Below are 15570 nucleotides of genomic sequence, written 5' to 3' on the forward strand. Positions count from 1 at the left end.
ACAAAGATATAAATGATTCATGACATTTCATTGGTAGCCCTCCAACGATCGTCAACTTTTAGCTCGAGCAATTTTCCTGCGGTTGGTTTCGCAGCCTATAGAGAGAAAAGGAAAATCGAGATTAAAAAAAAAACCTCAAAACAATACATTCAGTTCATAAAACTGAAGATAACAAGCTTAACAAAGAGTGATCAATATTCACAGCTGTTTTATAGGCTGAACGAGGGAATCTGATCAAATCACGTTTTAGTTTGCAAGTCACATTCGTCCGTCGATTAGCTCAGGCAACAAAGGTTTCGCTTGAGAGCCAGAGCGAAAATGGAGCAATTTCTTGAAATACTTGAAAGACGTTACAAATACTCGAAAGGACCTTTTCAGAATTCCATCATTCTGATGATTATTTATGGATTCGAGGAGTTTATTAGAACCCAATTTCTCAGGTAAGTGGTCTCTTTAAAGATTTTATTTTTCTTGGACAACAAATTTTCCCCAAACGACGTCGAATATTCTCATGTTCGCGTGATTTTTCATGATCTTCGTTTCCATTGAACAAAAGGAGTCAATTCTCAGCCAACTCCTAAAGCCGTCAAATTTTGTTCGTAAATAACTAATCACTTGTGAACAACTTTCCCTACAGAGAGAGTGGAAAGTAAATTATCCGGAAGAATTCAGCCAAAAGGTAGCTCATCCGGAGAGAATATAGCAAAATGTTTAGCCGTATCATTTCATATTTTGATATTATTTTCCCGTTTTTTCTCGATAACATTTAAACATAAAGGCATCCAGAATTGAATTTTACAGCTGGCCTTTGTCTTAATAAATTTACTTTTTAGGAACAAAAAGGCTGTCTGCTGTTGAATTTCAACATAATTCTGATAAGAAAAGAATTGTAAAAAATGTTAAGAATTCCACGAGGTGAAATTCGGTCTACGCCATATGAGGACAAGGACAAGTATTTGTTTTGTGCTCATCTGAACTAAGTACAAATTAACTAAACAAGATTTTGTGTGGTCAATTTTGCTTCGTGTATTTCAATCTCAATTTTAAAAACCACAAACCTAGTGCATAATAATTGATAAGTGGTAAAATAAAAGAAAAACACATACATACTCGAAAATTTACACACGAAAAAAGCTTCTTTTTCATACTTTTTAGCAGCGGTGATTTAAGAGGGCTGTTTAATGTCGTTACATTTTAGAGTTTGGACAGTATGCTATACTGTAGAGCCAATGTATTGTTTATTTATCAAGTCTTTCTCATAAGAATCTGGGTGAAAGTTATGATGACGCACTACTCTCACAATGATTTTTAAATGTAAAAAAACAGTGGATTCGATTTCCTTAATTTAATTTTTCCTTTAATAAATCTCTTTCTCTCTCTCTCCAGAATTGTTACCTTTGTTTGAGTGGTTTCATTCGACTGAGAGATACTGAGAGAGATACTTATTTAAGTTTTAGTGCGCCTGAAATTTTCTCTTTCAGATTAGCTAAGTTTTCAGTTACAAAACGTCAACTGAATACATGTGTAAATTTCGAGTTGACAGCGTGAATTTTAGGAAAACGTCGAAAATACGGAATTCACTTTGTGTCTGAAATAGTGCATCACAAGTTCCGCCAAAGGAACACAAGCATTTCTTGAGATGCAGAAAACCGTTGCTTACAACAACTTTGTTTGGAGCATGTTTTCAAGAAACTTGTTGACAATGTTGATATGTTTCTCGTGACAGATGTCCTTGTACGAGTTACTTCATGTACAGCCTCGTTATGATGGTGGGTCCCGCCCTGTTCCTCCTGGGCCTCGGTTTCATGATGAGCGGGGGCTTTTGGCAATCTATTTTGAAGACCAGCAGAATGCCAGATGTCAAGGAGAGGTGTAACAACCGAATGAAGTCTCTAACTAAACTTTTCCAACCGTTTCTCGCTCCCATGGCCTACATAACCATCGCTCTGTTGAAAGGGGACTTCTTCGTGTGTTTAACTGTTGGCTCGCCAAATGAGTCGTGCCACAGAAATCCTAGAGAGAGTGATATTTCAAAGGTAAGAAAGAGCTTTCAGTGATTATTAGAGTAGTTTTGCTCTCATTCAGTTGATCGCGTAGTGCAGTTGCTGGAATGGAGGTAGACTGGTGTCATCGACGGTGATTGATCTTTTGACAACCTTGGTGACCTCAGTCATCTCTGTTAAGTGATCAGTCAAGTCACTCGATTCTGATAATGGCTTACGCTCAGGTTTGTCAAAACGTCAGTCAGTCGCACTGATAACAGTCCTTTTCATTATTATTCTTTCCCAAATAACGACACTGCGTGAATGGAAATGCAAATCATTTGAAGTATTTCATCTATTTTTTAAACCATGGCATTTTCGGTGTTTCTAACAGAAATTCACTTCAGTGGTAGACTTATTATCGACAGAAAAATAGAAATTTTTGCACGGGAAGTCAATCACCGAAAACTTGATTTAGAAGGCAGTGACGAAACTCTGACTTTTTGCAACAGTTCTTGCCCCCAAACTGCCTTTCTATGTCCCTGTTCCATTTTAAGGTAATTCAATTATGTTACTATGTTTGTTGCTCCCTTAGACACTACACGATCAGCGGTCTCTCCTTAAAGTTCACATGCAGTCCCAGATCCTTGGTTTTGGCATCCTAATCGCGGCCACTCTGTTTTCGCTCGGTCTCATTTGCATTCGGAGATGTTGCTTCGAAGACGAAGTACTTCCGAACAATGACGACTACGACGAGCTCGAGAAAGAGGTACTTGGACGTTTGTTCCGCGAGAGACTGTACATAGCGGTTGAGGAAGATACGAAAAAGAGGATTAATGACGCGTTCCAAATAAAGACACATAGAGATGTGCGAGACACGTTTCACAGGGCTAAGGAGGCGCTGACGGCTGCCAATCAGTCTGATAACCGAAACGGACGATACAATCGATTGAATATTGATGATGATGACGCTGAGCTTCAGCTCATGGACTCCACTCACTTGTAATGCATGTGAACGATTTGCTAATTCTCCTGATGAAACTTGCGCTAAAAAATAAAGTGAGCTTTAAATCATTTAAAAGCTAACATCAAGTTATCATAACAGCAAATAAGCGGGTGACCAAGTCAAGACTGGTTTAACTTTGCATCTGATTGGTTCAAAGGGTGACGAGTTTTTGAGACAGGTGAAGTATTAGACCACATTCCACTTTTCTATTGAAACTACTCCCGAGGGATGATAAAACTGTAGAAGGTCGTTTTAAGATTTATTTACGCTTTACAGTCATTGTTTTCCAGAGTGAAAAACTGCTGTTTTGCGGGATAGATTCTTGGCTTGTTCGCCATAACATGTGAGGACTGAAACTTACACGCTAGTTTATTTCCCCGAAATTATCTTAGATTGTACATCAGTAAATTATTTAATAAAATGTTGTAATGTGTGAAAAAAAACACCTAGTATTCCCATAAATAATAGAATTTACTAAGGGAGAGAGAAAACATAAAAAGACCATCAGTTGTGAAAACAAAAGCACCAGTATAATTGAATTTTCCATCAACGATAATAAACTAGATGATAAATTATAAGTTGCGATGAGTTCCGTCGGATGCACGTGTTTAGATGACAGATAGAAATTACCCAGAGTTGCCTTTCGTTTCCAGACCACTCATGGTATATGCCAGTATATCAGTGCGGGAAATGAAATATTAAAACTACGTAAAATCAAACACGCGAGCAAAAAAAAACCTCTCCTTGTCAGTCATTTCGAACCGAGTCTTCAGAGAAGAGCACATTGTTACCCGATAGGGTTCTAATAAAACTGCTGAAAAACTTAACGTTTCCAGACTAGCTCCGGTAGTTCAAGAAATCCATTGTTTCTCAATATGGTTCATAGGTATATGGTTATTGCTTCATTCATCATTATTTATTAAAATACTTAAGAAGCAACAGTACCAATTCACAATCCGGCGGAAGTTGACACAAGATATTACCAACTGATTTGAGATTTTGATAAATTCCGTTTGGAAGAGTAAAAAACATGAAAAAAAACCTTCCCTTTGAGGTGGCATTCGGAGCAGCTGTTCCTTAGCTGAAGAACACCTAGTCGTGACTTTCGATATTTTCAAAACGCAATCAAAGAACTCAAGGGGCTCCTTTGTAGAAACTCATGACTTTTACAGTGGTTTAAAAGAATATATTGAATATTTGTTACTGTTATCGAACAATACGATGTGATAGTTTTTTGGGTGAGAGTCAAAAATAAAACAAATTTTTTTACAGCTAAAGGTCGACTGATGAAAATTAGAAGACGCATCATATATTTATGAGCTCTGTCTGGAGAAACTGCAAATAAAATTACTTCTGACCACAAAGATGGGCCTGAAACGATTTGTGAAAACGTTGGCCTTCAATGGCGGCAGAAATAGAAATTTCAAGCGACAATTTTCTTTCGGAGTATTTTTTTTTGTGACAAAAATAAAATTCCCTAAACCCTCAGGAAAGCCCATATTCTATCCTGAAGTAAGAAAATAACAACAAAAGGAACCTAATAAAAAATGAAAATTTAGCAATTTAGTAAGTAGCAGTTGGTTTCAATATACTCAATTATTTACTTGATTACATTTTTCTTTAAAACTTTTCGACATATTCAGCCCCACCTCATTTTACAACTTTGAAATTTCTCGACGAATCCTAAAAGAGTACACCTAATCCTGAATGAGATAATTTTCAAAAGAAATTATTCATCTGGTGAGGTGTCAAATTCAAAGCTGAAAATTGGATCTTTAGAAGTACCTTGCGTAAATGAATTTGTGATCAGTATAGGTGAAATCAATACACTAGAGAGTAGCGACTAATATCGACAGCATCGCTTCGATTTTTGTACAGTGTCTTGAGGTGGAAGAACGGCGTTGCCTATCTGAAGTGGTTTCTCCCAAATCAAATTGATGCCAAGTTAAAAAAAAAAATCCCGGACATCGTGACCACACGAAGAATGACAACCAAGTGAGTAAACATTCCATACTTCAGAGTCTTATTAAACGACTAATTTCTATAAAACTCTGAATTGTTTTTGAATTAGAGCAGAAATTGCTCTGTAAAATACCTAAAATGTTGTAAATTATGCAATTAGAATTCTCTTCCTATTTTGAAATCTCAACTCAGCGTAATATGCAATTTTTTCCAAGTAATGATATTCCTGCCAAGTAAATGAAAATAGCTTGTTTATTTCATTGGAAGCGGGCAGCTGCTGAAAGGAGTTCGCGATGATTTTCAACATCCGATTGCTTCGAAAGAATTTCATATTTTCCTTTCTTCAACCTCCGAAGAAACTTTCCAGGATCGATGAAATATAGCTGGTGTCGTTGTAGATTCAATATTGTTGACAAAGTCGGTGGCTTTCTAAGGTTTTACTTTTAATTTTCCATTCTAATTGGCATCATTTAGCTACAGAATTTGTAACCCCCATACAGCTTCTAACGAGCAATCAAACTATAATTTGAGGTAATGGTTTAAAAAATGAAAGGCGTACATTTATTAGAAGACTACAAAAAAATATGAAAAGGTCGAGGAGGACGCACCAGAACAAGGTGATACAATGCCAAATACTCAATCAACAGATAACAGGTGTCGTAGCGAACTTGTCGAGGTTAGAGCATGCGTTGTGAGGGCGCGCGTCAAACTTAACTGAAACATCCAAAACCGAAAATTGCAATAAAGACGACAAGTTGCTCTGCGACACAATAATGGATCCTACACCTGCTGAGCTAGGGCGACAGAAGCGCTCTCATAGTGAATCTGCAGCTCCAAGAAGATCCATATTCCGAGATCTACTTACTCCAACGGACAGCGAAACTAGGTATGAAGCGACTTTAACCACACTCTGTCTGTACATGTTTCGTTTCCCTCAGGCGCGTGCTGTCATTTGCGGTTATTGCTTAGAGATACTTTGTATTGCAGTCAAACATTTTCTAATCTCGCTTTAAATCAAGCGAAGTATTACTGCTGTTCAATTTGAAAATATTTTTATCATAGCTTTCCTTTTGATCTGATCATTGGGTTTCAGAGTGTCAAAACGCGTGAGTTTCAGCTCAAGTGAAAACGATCAGGGACGCCAGTTTTGCTCGACACGTATTAGCTCTGTTTACTCAAAGGCATTATGCAATAGATCAGTCTATATTTTCAACTTTTAGCTCGATTTTCATGGTTAAAATGTCTTACACGGGTGTTAATACAATGTTATAACCTATATGTTAGGTTGTTTTCCAGGACCGGCGTACGATTTACTCAACCAGCGCTTGGTGCTATCGCACTATTGATTTTTTAATTGTTCATTTTGAGAAATTAAAGCTGGCACTCTTGAATTGTTTGAAACAGCAAATTTTTTTTGTCCGGGTATTCATTCAGTGAGCCAAATGTGCGTCGATTCTTTTCCTTGGACAAATCTCCAATATTTTATGCTAAATCCTTTTTATGCAAATGACTACCACAGAACTCGTTGCATGTCCTCCCGTATACATTTGACATGACAAAAGTTTTTTTAGTAGATAGCTGTGTGAAGCACCATGTCACCGACTTGCAAGGTTGTTAATGATAAAAAAAAAGATAATTCAAATCATTCCACTGTGAAGTGTCCTGCGCGCAATGCCGGAGAAAACATGCCTTGCGAACAGCGGGCGGGAAAGGATGTCTTGAAAATGCGAGCGTAGCGACTATATTAACGACATTCTATACAGTGGAGGGCGTAGTTAACATTTAAAATGAGATTTAGTGTTCATCCCACCTTTTTTAAAATTTTCATCAAATTTGACTTTTTCGACGTTTTATTCAGCAACAAATTTATGTGATTTTTATCACGGTAAACGAACAAGAAAATTATTCCGAGTCCAAAATTCAAATTCAAAACAGCGAGACGCCAGTCACCGTAGAAAATTGTCAATATGCATAATATTTTGTGAATAATTGCTACTTCTGAAGAGAATACAATCGCTTGAAAGAGGGCGACAGTTTGTTTGACAATTTTATGGTGTTGACAACACTTCAAAATAAGTTAACCATTCCTACTTCTTTGATTGAATATTTTTGAAAATAGGATTATACTTGAGGTGAGAAGACTTAACATTATCTTGACTTTTCTCAATAAATTTTTACTGCAGGCAATATTTTAAATATTTATTTAAATTTTGGTCAAAGAAAAAGTCACTTTAGGAGTTCATACAATTTAAGAAACTTTTGACACCTTATGTCAAAATGTTTATTTTGATTCCCTCCCTATCAAATGTGTATTCTTATTACCATTAACTATTCGGTTGCGGATTTTTTTTCAATATCTTATCTCTCTTTAAGGGGTTCTGTCTAATACAGACCAACACAGCTTGTAAACTAAAGAGTTCGGTCGCTGTTGTCTACTTTCGAAACAATCAGACGCAAAAAGCAGAATCACCGAGATGTAGCAAAATAGCTGGTAATGATTATCTCCTTTTTTTAGGATTTCCAGCCGAAAAAAAGCATAATTATTTTCGACTGGTTTGCTCACGAACTTGTTAATACGTGTGTTGCTCGTGAACTAGCGAAGATATAAACAGTTCCCCAAAACGTTTTTAAATTTTTTCTTACCAAAAAGACAGATTTTACTTGGACAAGTTACCGTATTGAGTATTTCCAACCAATTGGAGATGATCAGATCGATCCCAGAGACTTGAGACTTGACTATTCTATTTTTTGAAAGCTTAAATTTCAGCCTTTAAATCATGTCTTTAATAAATTTAATTGGTTCTGTTTTCTGACTGCCTTGGGTACCGCTGTTTCGAGTGAGCCGAGAAAGAAATTTTGCACCACTCTGTGACTTTTTGTGTCCTGCTCTGCTTGTCAAAAGCCAAAATTGATTTTTAGTCAGAAACCCCGCCGAACTACTTCAATGGACTTTATAGAGACTGCTTTCTTTGTGCCTCCATCAAATTAAAAAAGTATACTCCTTTATTTTCACAATCTCGTGGATCTTAACGACCACGACGATGCTACAAATCAAATGTTTTGTCAGTGCGCAACAATGGTGTAACGCATTCAGAGCAGAAACAAAATACATTTGACATCCTTCTAACGGAGCAGGTGTTCAGAGGACCTCAGAGGAGCGCTTTTCTGGGGGCACTGAATAGAACTGCGACTTACGTTCAGTGTAATTACTGCCGGTGTACATACAGTCTTAGGTGCGAGAATAAAGCCAGTCGTGATCAGTGGCGGATGTAGGGGAGGGGCCCAAGAGGCCCGGGTCCCCCCCTCCCTTATTTTGGGTAAAAAAAAAAAAAAAAAAAGAATCGCAGAAGGAGAAAAAGCTGACAGGGCAAGCGACAAAAAAATCGGTCCCCCCCTTAGCTTAAAGTCTGGATCCGCCACAGGTGATCTACTTCATTACCGCGCAAAAGTCAAGCGATGCATTTCACGCCACATTACACTACGTCACGAAAGGTAGCGTGTCGCACCTTTACAAGGTCTTGGGACGAGGTCGATCATTTCTGGTTCTCCATCTTTTTTCTTTGAGTAGTCGATCTTGAGTTCCAAAATGTCCGCGTAATTAGCAACTAATCAGAAACTCTGACGCGAGAAGCTTTTCCAGATTGTCGAACTGATTCTGATTTTGAGTCCACATCAGACAAGCACTTCACATGAAACCAAACCTCTCAGGCTAATATTAACTTAGTGTCGAAAGCTTCCTGTTTGAAAATAATTGAGGTTGATTTTCACTGCTGGCCGACTCAGCCGAAGTCGTGATGACAGAAGTGCAGAGTAACCAAACCTGGTTAAAATCAAACCGACGATATCGAAGAACAGTAGTGAATCCGTTTATAACTCCGTCACCTATAACCACGTTTAACTTAGATTAATGAAACCGTATGCACTTTTAAGGCTTAAAAACTTCTATAGTGATTGCCTGGTTCTTCCACTCTTGCTTGCAACTTCAACAATCTTGTTGTTTACTGGTTCAAGGGTTCGATCAAATGCCGAATCGGAAGAATCAGAGGAGTATGGGGCCGTTTTTACTCCTCCGACTCCCATTCACCTCGAGCTTACGACTCTGCTTACGACTCCAATTACGATATCCACTCACGATGTTTCATCGACTAATAGTTGTTTAGAGTATATAAGTAATGTGATAATTCCTCTTATATCAGCGATCATCCGATCCTCTGCCCAAAGAATTATAAAATATTTATATTACAGAATACTTCATAAAATATTTCAATATATTCAGTTGTTTATAGCTTATAAGTGATGTGATAATACCTCTCTTATTAGCGATCACTTGATTCTTTGCCACAAATTATTATTGAATATTCATTTCATGAAATATGTCATTATGAAGAGTCTTGGTGGCCAAGTAATAATGGCTTCCTCAAGCTTTGAAAACATTTCTTGTGGAATTGAGCGAAAGTAATGTACGTTTGGTCCACACAATCAAGCCCATTGATCGTGCAAGTTGATCCATAGGTTTAAAAGCTTTTGAAACTTTATCGGAATTGATTTTAAGATATTCAGAGGTGGTAATTTGTCTATTATTGCAGCATGTTGTCGACGCCGAAAGACAAAATCGCTTATTGTTTTATTGTCTAACGCATTAAACTTGTAGGTGCATGAAGTGGAGATATCACTTTTGTGGTCGATCAGCGATGAAAATAAGATATGATAATTTTTAAACTTGATCCTCCTTTATACCTGTCTCATTATGAAACAATTACCAACGCCTTCGTCAATAACCAAAGCTTGATGGACTCAGAATATTCACTTGTCTTAACTCAAAAGATTGTCTCGCTTTCACTGTTACGTCTAGACAATCTGAGCGAGGAAAAGCGAGGAAAATTTTTGACTTAACAACATTTAGTTTTTTTTCTGTAAAAGCCCCTATGCTGGTTCCCTTGATGAATCGATACGATTGTCACCACGACCGCTAACATCGCGGAAGTTTCATCTTCCGAAAAAACCTTCATTCCTTATCAAAAATTAACCCAGACAGAAAGTCATTTCCGAACAAACTTCATTTACAAGCTTGATTAAAAATTGCAACAAATGCATGATCCATTCTAAAACGAAAGAAAAGACAACAATCACCTGCTCTATCGTCGATTCCCACGTGCTGCAATTGGTTGAATTGACAAAAGGAAGCGTCACAACCGCTGGAAATCCTTCGAATATCATATTGACTGTGCAGTGATCAATAATATATGCTAGCTTGGAAGTCTCCCTGTTGTTTCGGTATATATTAACCATTTGTAATGGCAAACGGAAACACGCCGAATCGCCAAAGTTCTGATGGTGTTCCTGTTTTGCTTCCACCTCCTCATCCTGGCTCAACAAGGTATCGTAGTCTTCGTGCAACATCCATATTTTGATTATACAAAACATGTACGTAGATGGTGGATGCTACGTACGTGGATTGCTGTTTTAGTAAGATCGGTAACATGCATTGTACTTCGTGTGAAAAACAGGATCATAACAAAATAACATAAGTTGACTCTCACTTAACACAGGAATCTCTTCTTTGAAAACAAGCGAGCAGTGAATTGGATCGATTCCACTTCAAGATATCGCCATTTCACTCCAACGTTACGGCAGCTTTCAGAGATAGGCTTATCAGGGGTTCAGAGATCGGCATAAGACATTGCGAAAGCTTATTTCATTATTGATTTGTCTCGCAGCAACACGACCATGTGTTATCTAGTCATTCATGCATGTAATTTTTGACCCAAAATTCTAGTTGATTTTATTTCTTTCATCACACGCACATCTCATAATGTTCGAGAACAACTGGTTTCACCGCTTGGCGCCATAAACTACAGATCAAATGGCCGTGTATGCTACTATAAATTGCCTCCTTGCAACTTAGTTATTATTTTTTTCGTCTTAATCATCATAAACCTGAATTCCTACCGACAGCTTCTTTTTTAACCAATGTCCCAGGCGCTCGCTGCTTCTGAATTTCCAATAATATATATCCCGTGTGCGTTTTATTGACGCGAGAAGAAAATTTATTGTGACAAGTGCCACGGATGTAACACCATACAAAGAAGCTTACGAAGAGAACGTTAATTAAACATGAAATGATAATTTTTTGTTAAACGCAGAACGCTATTCCTTCGGTTTAGTTTTTTACTCGTTTCAAAGCTCAAATAACTTGGCGACGCCATGCAATTTGTCAAAATTGGTTCGCATCTGATTATGAGTTTAATGTTTTCACAAAATTAACATAGTCAACAATGCTTTCAAGGAGGTATCTTTTCGTAGTTCTGCCTGAACGACGTAAACTTTGTCGTGGTTGTCCTTTTTCCAACAGGAATGTGGCAGCACCTTGTACTCTGAGATAATTTTTTCCCAGACTGGAGCTTTCCTCTTCGATTATAACGAAATTTCGGAGCTGTTTATTTTGTTTATTTTTATCAACGAAGACGAGTCATTAGAACGGTGACCATAAATAGAGAAAGAAAACAATTAAAATTAGCTGAAAGCAAAAACCTCAATTCTATAAGTTAACATCTTGAGCCACCTTCCTCGCACCTGCTTAAGTCAAAAACAGTTCGATATTCGAGTTCTCTATAATGGCTCTGATGGTTTAATTTGCCTAGACTAAGGAGAAAACTACATTTAAAGCCCAGACTCAACATGATGAATAATGTAGTTCTCACCACTTGCGATCTTCTCCAAACTAACGAAAATTTTAGATATCGATCAATTTAAAAACAAAGTTTGAAGGGCTAAAATAAATTATGACTCATACCCGTATGCAGTCATCCTCGAGTAATGTTATCTTAACATTATCGTGTTGATGCGGAGAATCAATATATCGGTTGCCTGGAGAAAAGTTGAGAATCCTATGATCAGTAATTCATTTTTGTGACCAAATTGATTACTTAAGCCAACCATTTTTCGGTCGTTTATTCTGAACAAAAATTTACGCAGCCGAATTTTCAAGTTTGGTGATAAAATTCATTTTTGAGTGCTGCATGCGACGCTAAGTGATTTAATCTGACGTTTAATATTTAGTAAAGGCTGTGCATTTTCAGTGTGAAAGTTGCGAGTTGTAAAATACGAAAATATTCACTTCATAGGTTTGTCTGAATCTTAGCAACCGTCCAACTGTGACAATATCAAAGAAAGCCAATGAATTTGTTGAATTAGCTCCCCGCTGCTTTCGCAACTTTAGCGGTCTCCTAGTATCTTTTTCTTTTTTTCTAAACAATATGAAACTCAATGTTTAATTTTCATTATTGTAAGAAATTTCAAGTCACGTTCAGTGTTGGAAACGAGAATTTCATATTCATTTCCTCGGCTTCCAGTGTGTGAGTTTACCTTAGTAGTACATCTGCTGGCTCGCCAGCCTCAATAAAGTTATTCGTTTCTTGATCAGTCTAAAAAAGCTGGAAAAGAGAATTTTCGTGTCTGGTGTAACTATGTTCCCGACGGCGAGGAACAGACTGATAAAAATTAGAAGAAAGAAACCAACAATTTCTACTCGTATTCAAAGTCACGTTTTTCGATGCCTTTCATTTCTCGTCTTTCAAATCTAATGTCTTTTATAATTTTTGATAAAATTATTGCAGCTTCAGATATTTTCCGATCTTGAAAATACATCGAGCCTTTTTGGCTTCCAGGGTTATCTAGAGCGAAGGGTTAGCGAAAGGTCTTTGTTTATAACTACTCGAAAACGAGGTTGACACTTCGGAGGCTTCTAAAATATGTTGACGGGCCTTTGCAGCTCCCGCAATGAGTGATGTCTTGGAGCTTCAGAGGAATTTTCCTTAGCTTTGTTTTCTGGTGTTTCTTGCAAATGGGGAAGGGTTGTTTTCTTTAATGAGTATAAGGCAGTTTTTCGTGATGTTGTTTTGAATTTTATCTTTGGTCATTAGGTAAAAACACATCTTCGTAAAAAAGTCAAGAGGTCTTTAAAATTGTGTAAAATTAAACAAGAAAAAAAAAGAATCCTTAATGCAGGGAAATGACTAGGTATCCATATTAAATTCGACGCAAAATTTTCAAGAGGCTTATTTTTGCCATGCTCAACCCCAAGACATGAATTCTAGAGAAGAAAGAAATTGTCAAGTAAGTATTATATCAGGCACAGTATATTTCGTTGACATAAAACCAATTTCCAGTGTTATCCGACGAAGAAAATATACAGATGGTTGTTGGAAAGATCGCGTTTTAGGCCATTTTATTTTGCACGTTTTGCAGGCCTCTTTGATGTCTTTCCGCAGATGTCTTCATTAAACTTTTGTTTAGCGAAATTAACAATGGCTTTGAAAAACATCGCGATGATTCTTAATAGATGCAAAGACAAGAAGACCTTTGTTATCAGAGATTTTCCGGAAACTTGTCGGTTCATCATAACAAAAAGATGAGAATCATAACTTTTCCGAGTCCTCTCTAAACCTAAGGTGAATTTTTAAAAGGCACACCATAAGTAAAAGGCGATAGAGTCGTTTTTTTGAAACGAAGCCGCCTCTTGACTCCAGCTGGGTTAATTGTGTTGGTCAGATTTCATAACCAAAAAACTTGCTCATCTCCTCCGCCTTAAAAAGACATATCTTCTGCTCAATTGTAATCTTATCTCGGTAGTTGAAAATTTCATTGTTAATAAAGCTAAAATAAACCGCTTTTTTAGGTCTTATCCGTACGTTAATCTCGTGCAAATTCTTTTTATTGCGGTTTTTCTTTAAGCTCAGCATGAAATATTCTTTAACTTTGAAATCTTTCATTTGTTTTTCAATTTATTCAATGAAAGTCGTCACGCGATCGAACATTTGAGAACGATTACTTCTCAGGCAAAGACCATTTCATATCTCAATTTACAGAGTGATATGCAGTGTTTATTAATGATGATTATTTTGAATCGGTATCTATTATAGATGCATTAGAACAGTGTGACTGAGTAAGCAAATAATGGCTGTTTTAAGTTTTTCTTGATTAGCCATGGCCTGAATCATTCAGAACCTACTTTTTGACGCCGAAAAGGGTGATTTTCTTAATTACGGAAAAAGTTCTGAAATTGTGTAAAAATCACAAAGAGTTTTCAGGAATAATTAGATGTAGCAGCTGCTCTTCGGGAGCAGCTAACAACATGATAATGATCGTAAAAACGACAGAATATATCAAAGATTGTTCTCAAGTCGCCTTCCCTGGTCGACATTAGCCAATGGGTCCAAGAATGTGACTTTGACATCTGTGGTTGACGGTGGTGATCTAAATAATTCATGAATCTTCGGAAGTGTTGACGAGAGCTGTAGATGAGTAATGATGTCTGCTGCACTATCGGGTGCGATAGAAACTTGAGGAGTTTTTAGGTTCAGTTTTGGAAGGAAAGAAGAGTTCCATAATTTCTCGTAACGTAAATTTTCGCGCGAAAATAATTGGAGCAGATTGATTGCGCATGACTGCGTAGTATTCGTAAAGAAAAGAATATGGCGACCGGTGGAAAGAAAGTTAGGATACAGACTAAAGTAAAGTACACCAAGTCGGTTCCTTCCACGACTGTTATGAACGATTCTGATCTTCTTGGCCCTAGGTACCGTCTCAAAGATCTCCTCTCGTCAGATAAAGGCGAAGACAAGGAAAGGTAGGCGGCAAATATGTTTCTTTTTGACATTAAATTTACGCAATGTTGATTTGTTTTGATGTACCAGTATCCCGCTCCTTTCACGACCAATTTCTTATCGGCCAAAGTGAGCTGCTTTGATTAAACCATTGGACCAGGTTTCCTTATTTGTTGATTGCTATGAACGAAAATCATTGAAAAGGGCACAAAATATAGAGTTAAAGCGATTTTAATTTTAGTAATGCATGCCTGGTTGCGTGGTAAATTATCTACCGAAGAAGTGTGGCATGTCTTTATTTTAGAGTTGTTTAGAAGCTGTCTTGACTCATAATCTTGACTTTATATTATTAAAGGCGTATCCTACTCGCTTATTATAAGACCCGATAATTTTTTTATTTTCTCTCGCGTTCAAATACGTTGAAATTGCACTATGCTGCTAACTGTTTCTCGAACTCAACTCTTGTTGCAAATACTATTCAGGAGAGGATCATTTTTCGGTGAACCTCTTACTGTGACGAATACGATAAGAAGATGTCGCTTTTCGATCACCGAATTAAGTTCTTTCGTTTATTTATGAAATTCTCCTGGAAAAGAAATTAAAACAAAAATGAATGAAATAAAAAAAGATACTAATTAAAATTGGGTATATATACGTATTCGGTTTTGTTTATTTTTTCAGTGTAGATTTATTTTGCGCCACGAAAACTTTTAAAGATTTGCAGCTGGGTTAATGCCGTTTTCCCCCAAAACAATTGATCTCATTAGCTTCTTTGCCGGTGTAGTCTGTTAAAAATCTCCTTGAGGTAAGGCTGCCTAATCATCTGAATTGATTACTAAATGTTATCTGAAAGCGGATTGGACTGTTGAAAGTAAAGTTGTCCCTTTGTTTGGCTAGTAAATTACCGATTTGAATAATGAGTTATTTATTTATTTAAGACATGTTGAAGACGGTTTGGAATTTTAGAGTAAAGTATAGACGAAATTGTTTGCCTTTGTGGATTGATTTGTGAAAG

General features: G+C 37.0%; 2 protein-coding genes and 1 long non-coding RNA gene across 12 annotated transcripts in view; 2 read left to right on the forward strand and 1 right to left on the reverse strand.

The window, feature by feature from the left end:
- The first annotated feature begins 19 nt into the window (after positions 1–19).
- LOC113673747 (calcium homeostasis modulator protein 6) lies at positions 20–3566 on the forward strand. The gene is made up of 3 exons (XM_027190181.2): positions 20–440; positions 1727–2036; positions 2578–3566. The coding sequence occupies exons 1-3, from the start codon at positions 319–321 to the stop codon at positions 2986–2988; spliced, it is 843 nt and encodes a 280-aa protein (XP_027045982.2). The 5' UTR covers positions 20–318; the 3' UTR covers positions 2989–3566.
- LOC149047263 (uncharacterized) lies at positions 1336–10670 on the reverse strand. Its single transcript, XR_016185500.1, has 2 exons — positions 10081–10670; positions 1336–3029 (listed from the first exon to the last, which is right to left on the reverse strand). It is a non-coding gene; the product is annotated as an uncharacterized LOC149047263 (long non-coding RNA).
- The window catches only part of LOC113673768 (potassium channel subfamily T member 1), a 29700-nt gene continuing 18898 nt past the window's right edge, over positions 4769–15570 (forward strand). For 3 of the 10 annotated variants that reach the window (XM_089202534.1, XM_027190210.2, XM_089202537.1), the window contains exons 1-2: positions 10159–10327; positions 14528–14578. In XM_089202534.1, the coding sequence (XP_089058660.1) occupies positions 10245–10327; positions 14528–14578 (134 nt within the window). In that variant the 5' untranslated portion in view covers positions 10159–10244. Of the gene's footprint in view, positions 4984–5536; positions 5837–10144; positions 10328–14216; positions 14279–14527; positions 14579–15570 lie in introns of those variants that run through there. The other 7 variants (XM_027190206.2, XM_027190207.2, XM_089202536.1 and 4 more) reach the window with 6 other exon arrangements.

This window comes from Pocillopora damicornis, chromosome 4, assembly GCF_964200805.1.
Source record: "Pocillopora damicornis chromosome 4, jaPocDami1.2, whole genome shotgun sequence".
In the NCBI taxonomy this organism is placed as follows: Eukaryota; Metazoa; Cnidaria; class Anthozoa; order Scleractinia; family Pocilloporidae; genus Pocillopora; species Pocillopora damicornis.

Coding starts and splice junctions, on each gene's coding strand:
- LOC113673747 (XM_027190181.2), top strand. CDS start 319: ATGGAGCAATTTCTTGAAATACTTGAAAGACGTTACAAATACTCGAAA. Junction 441..1,726: donor ATTAGAACCCAATTTCTCAG/GTAAGTGGTCTC, acceptor TTCTCGTGACAG/ATGTCCTTGTACGAGTTACT. Junction 2,037..2,577: donor GAGAGAGTGATATTTCAAAG/GTAAGAAAGAGC, acceptor TTGCTCCCTTAG/ACACTACACGATCAGCGGTC.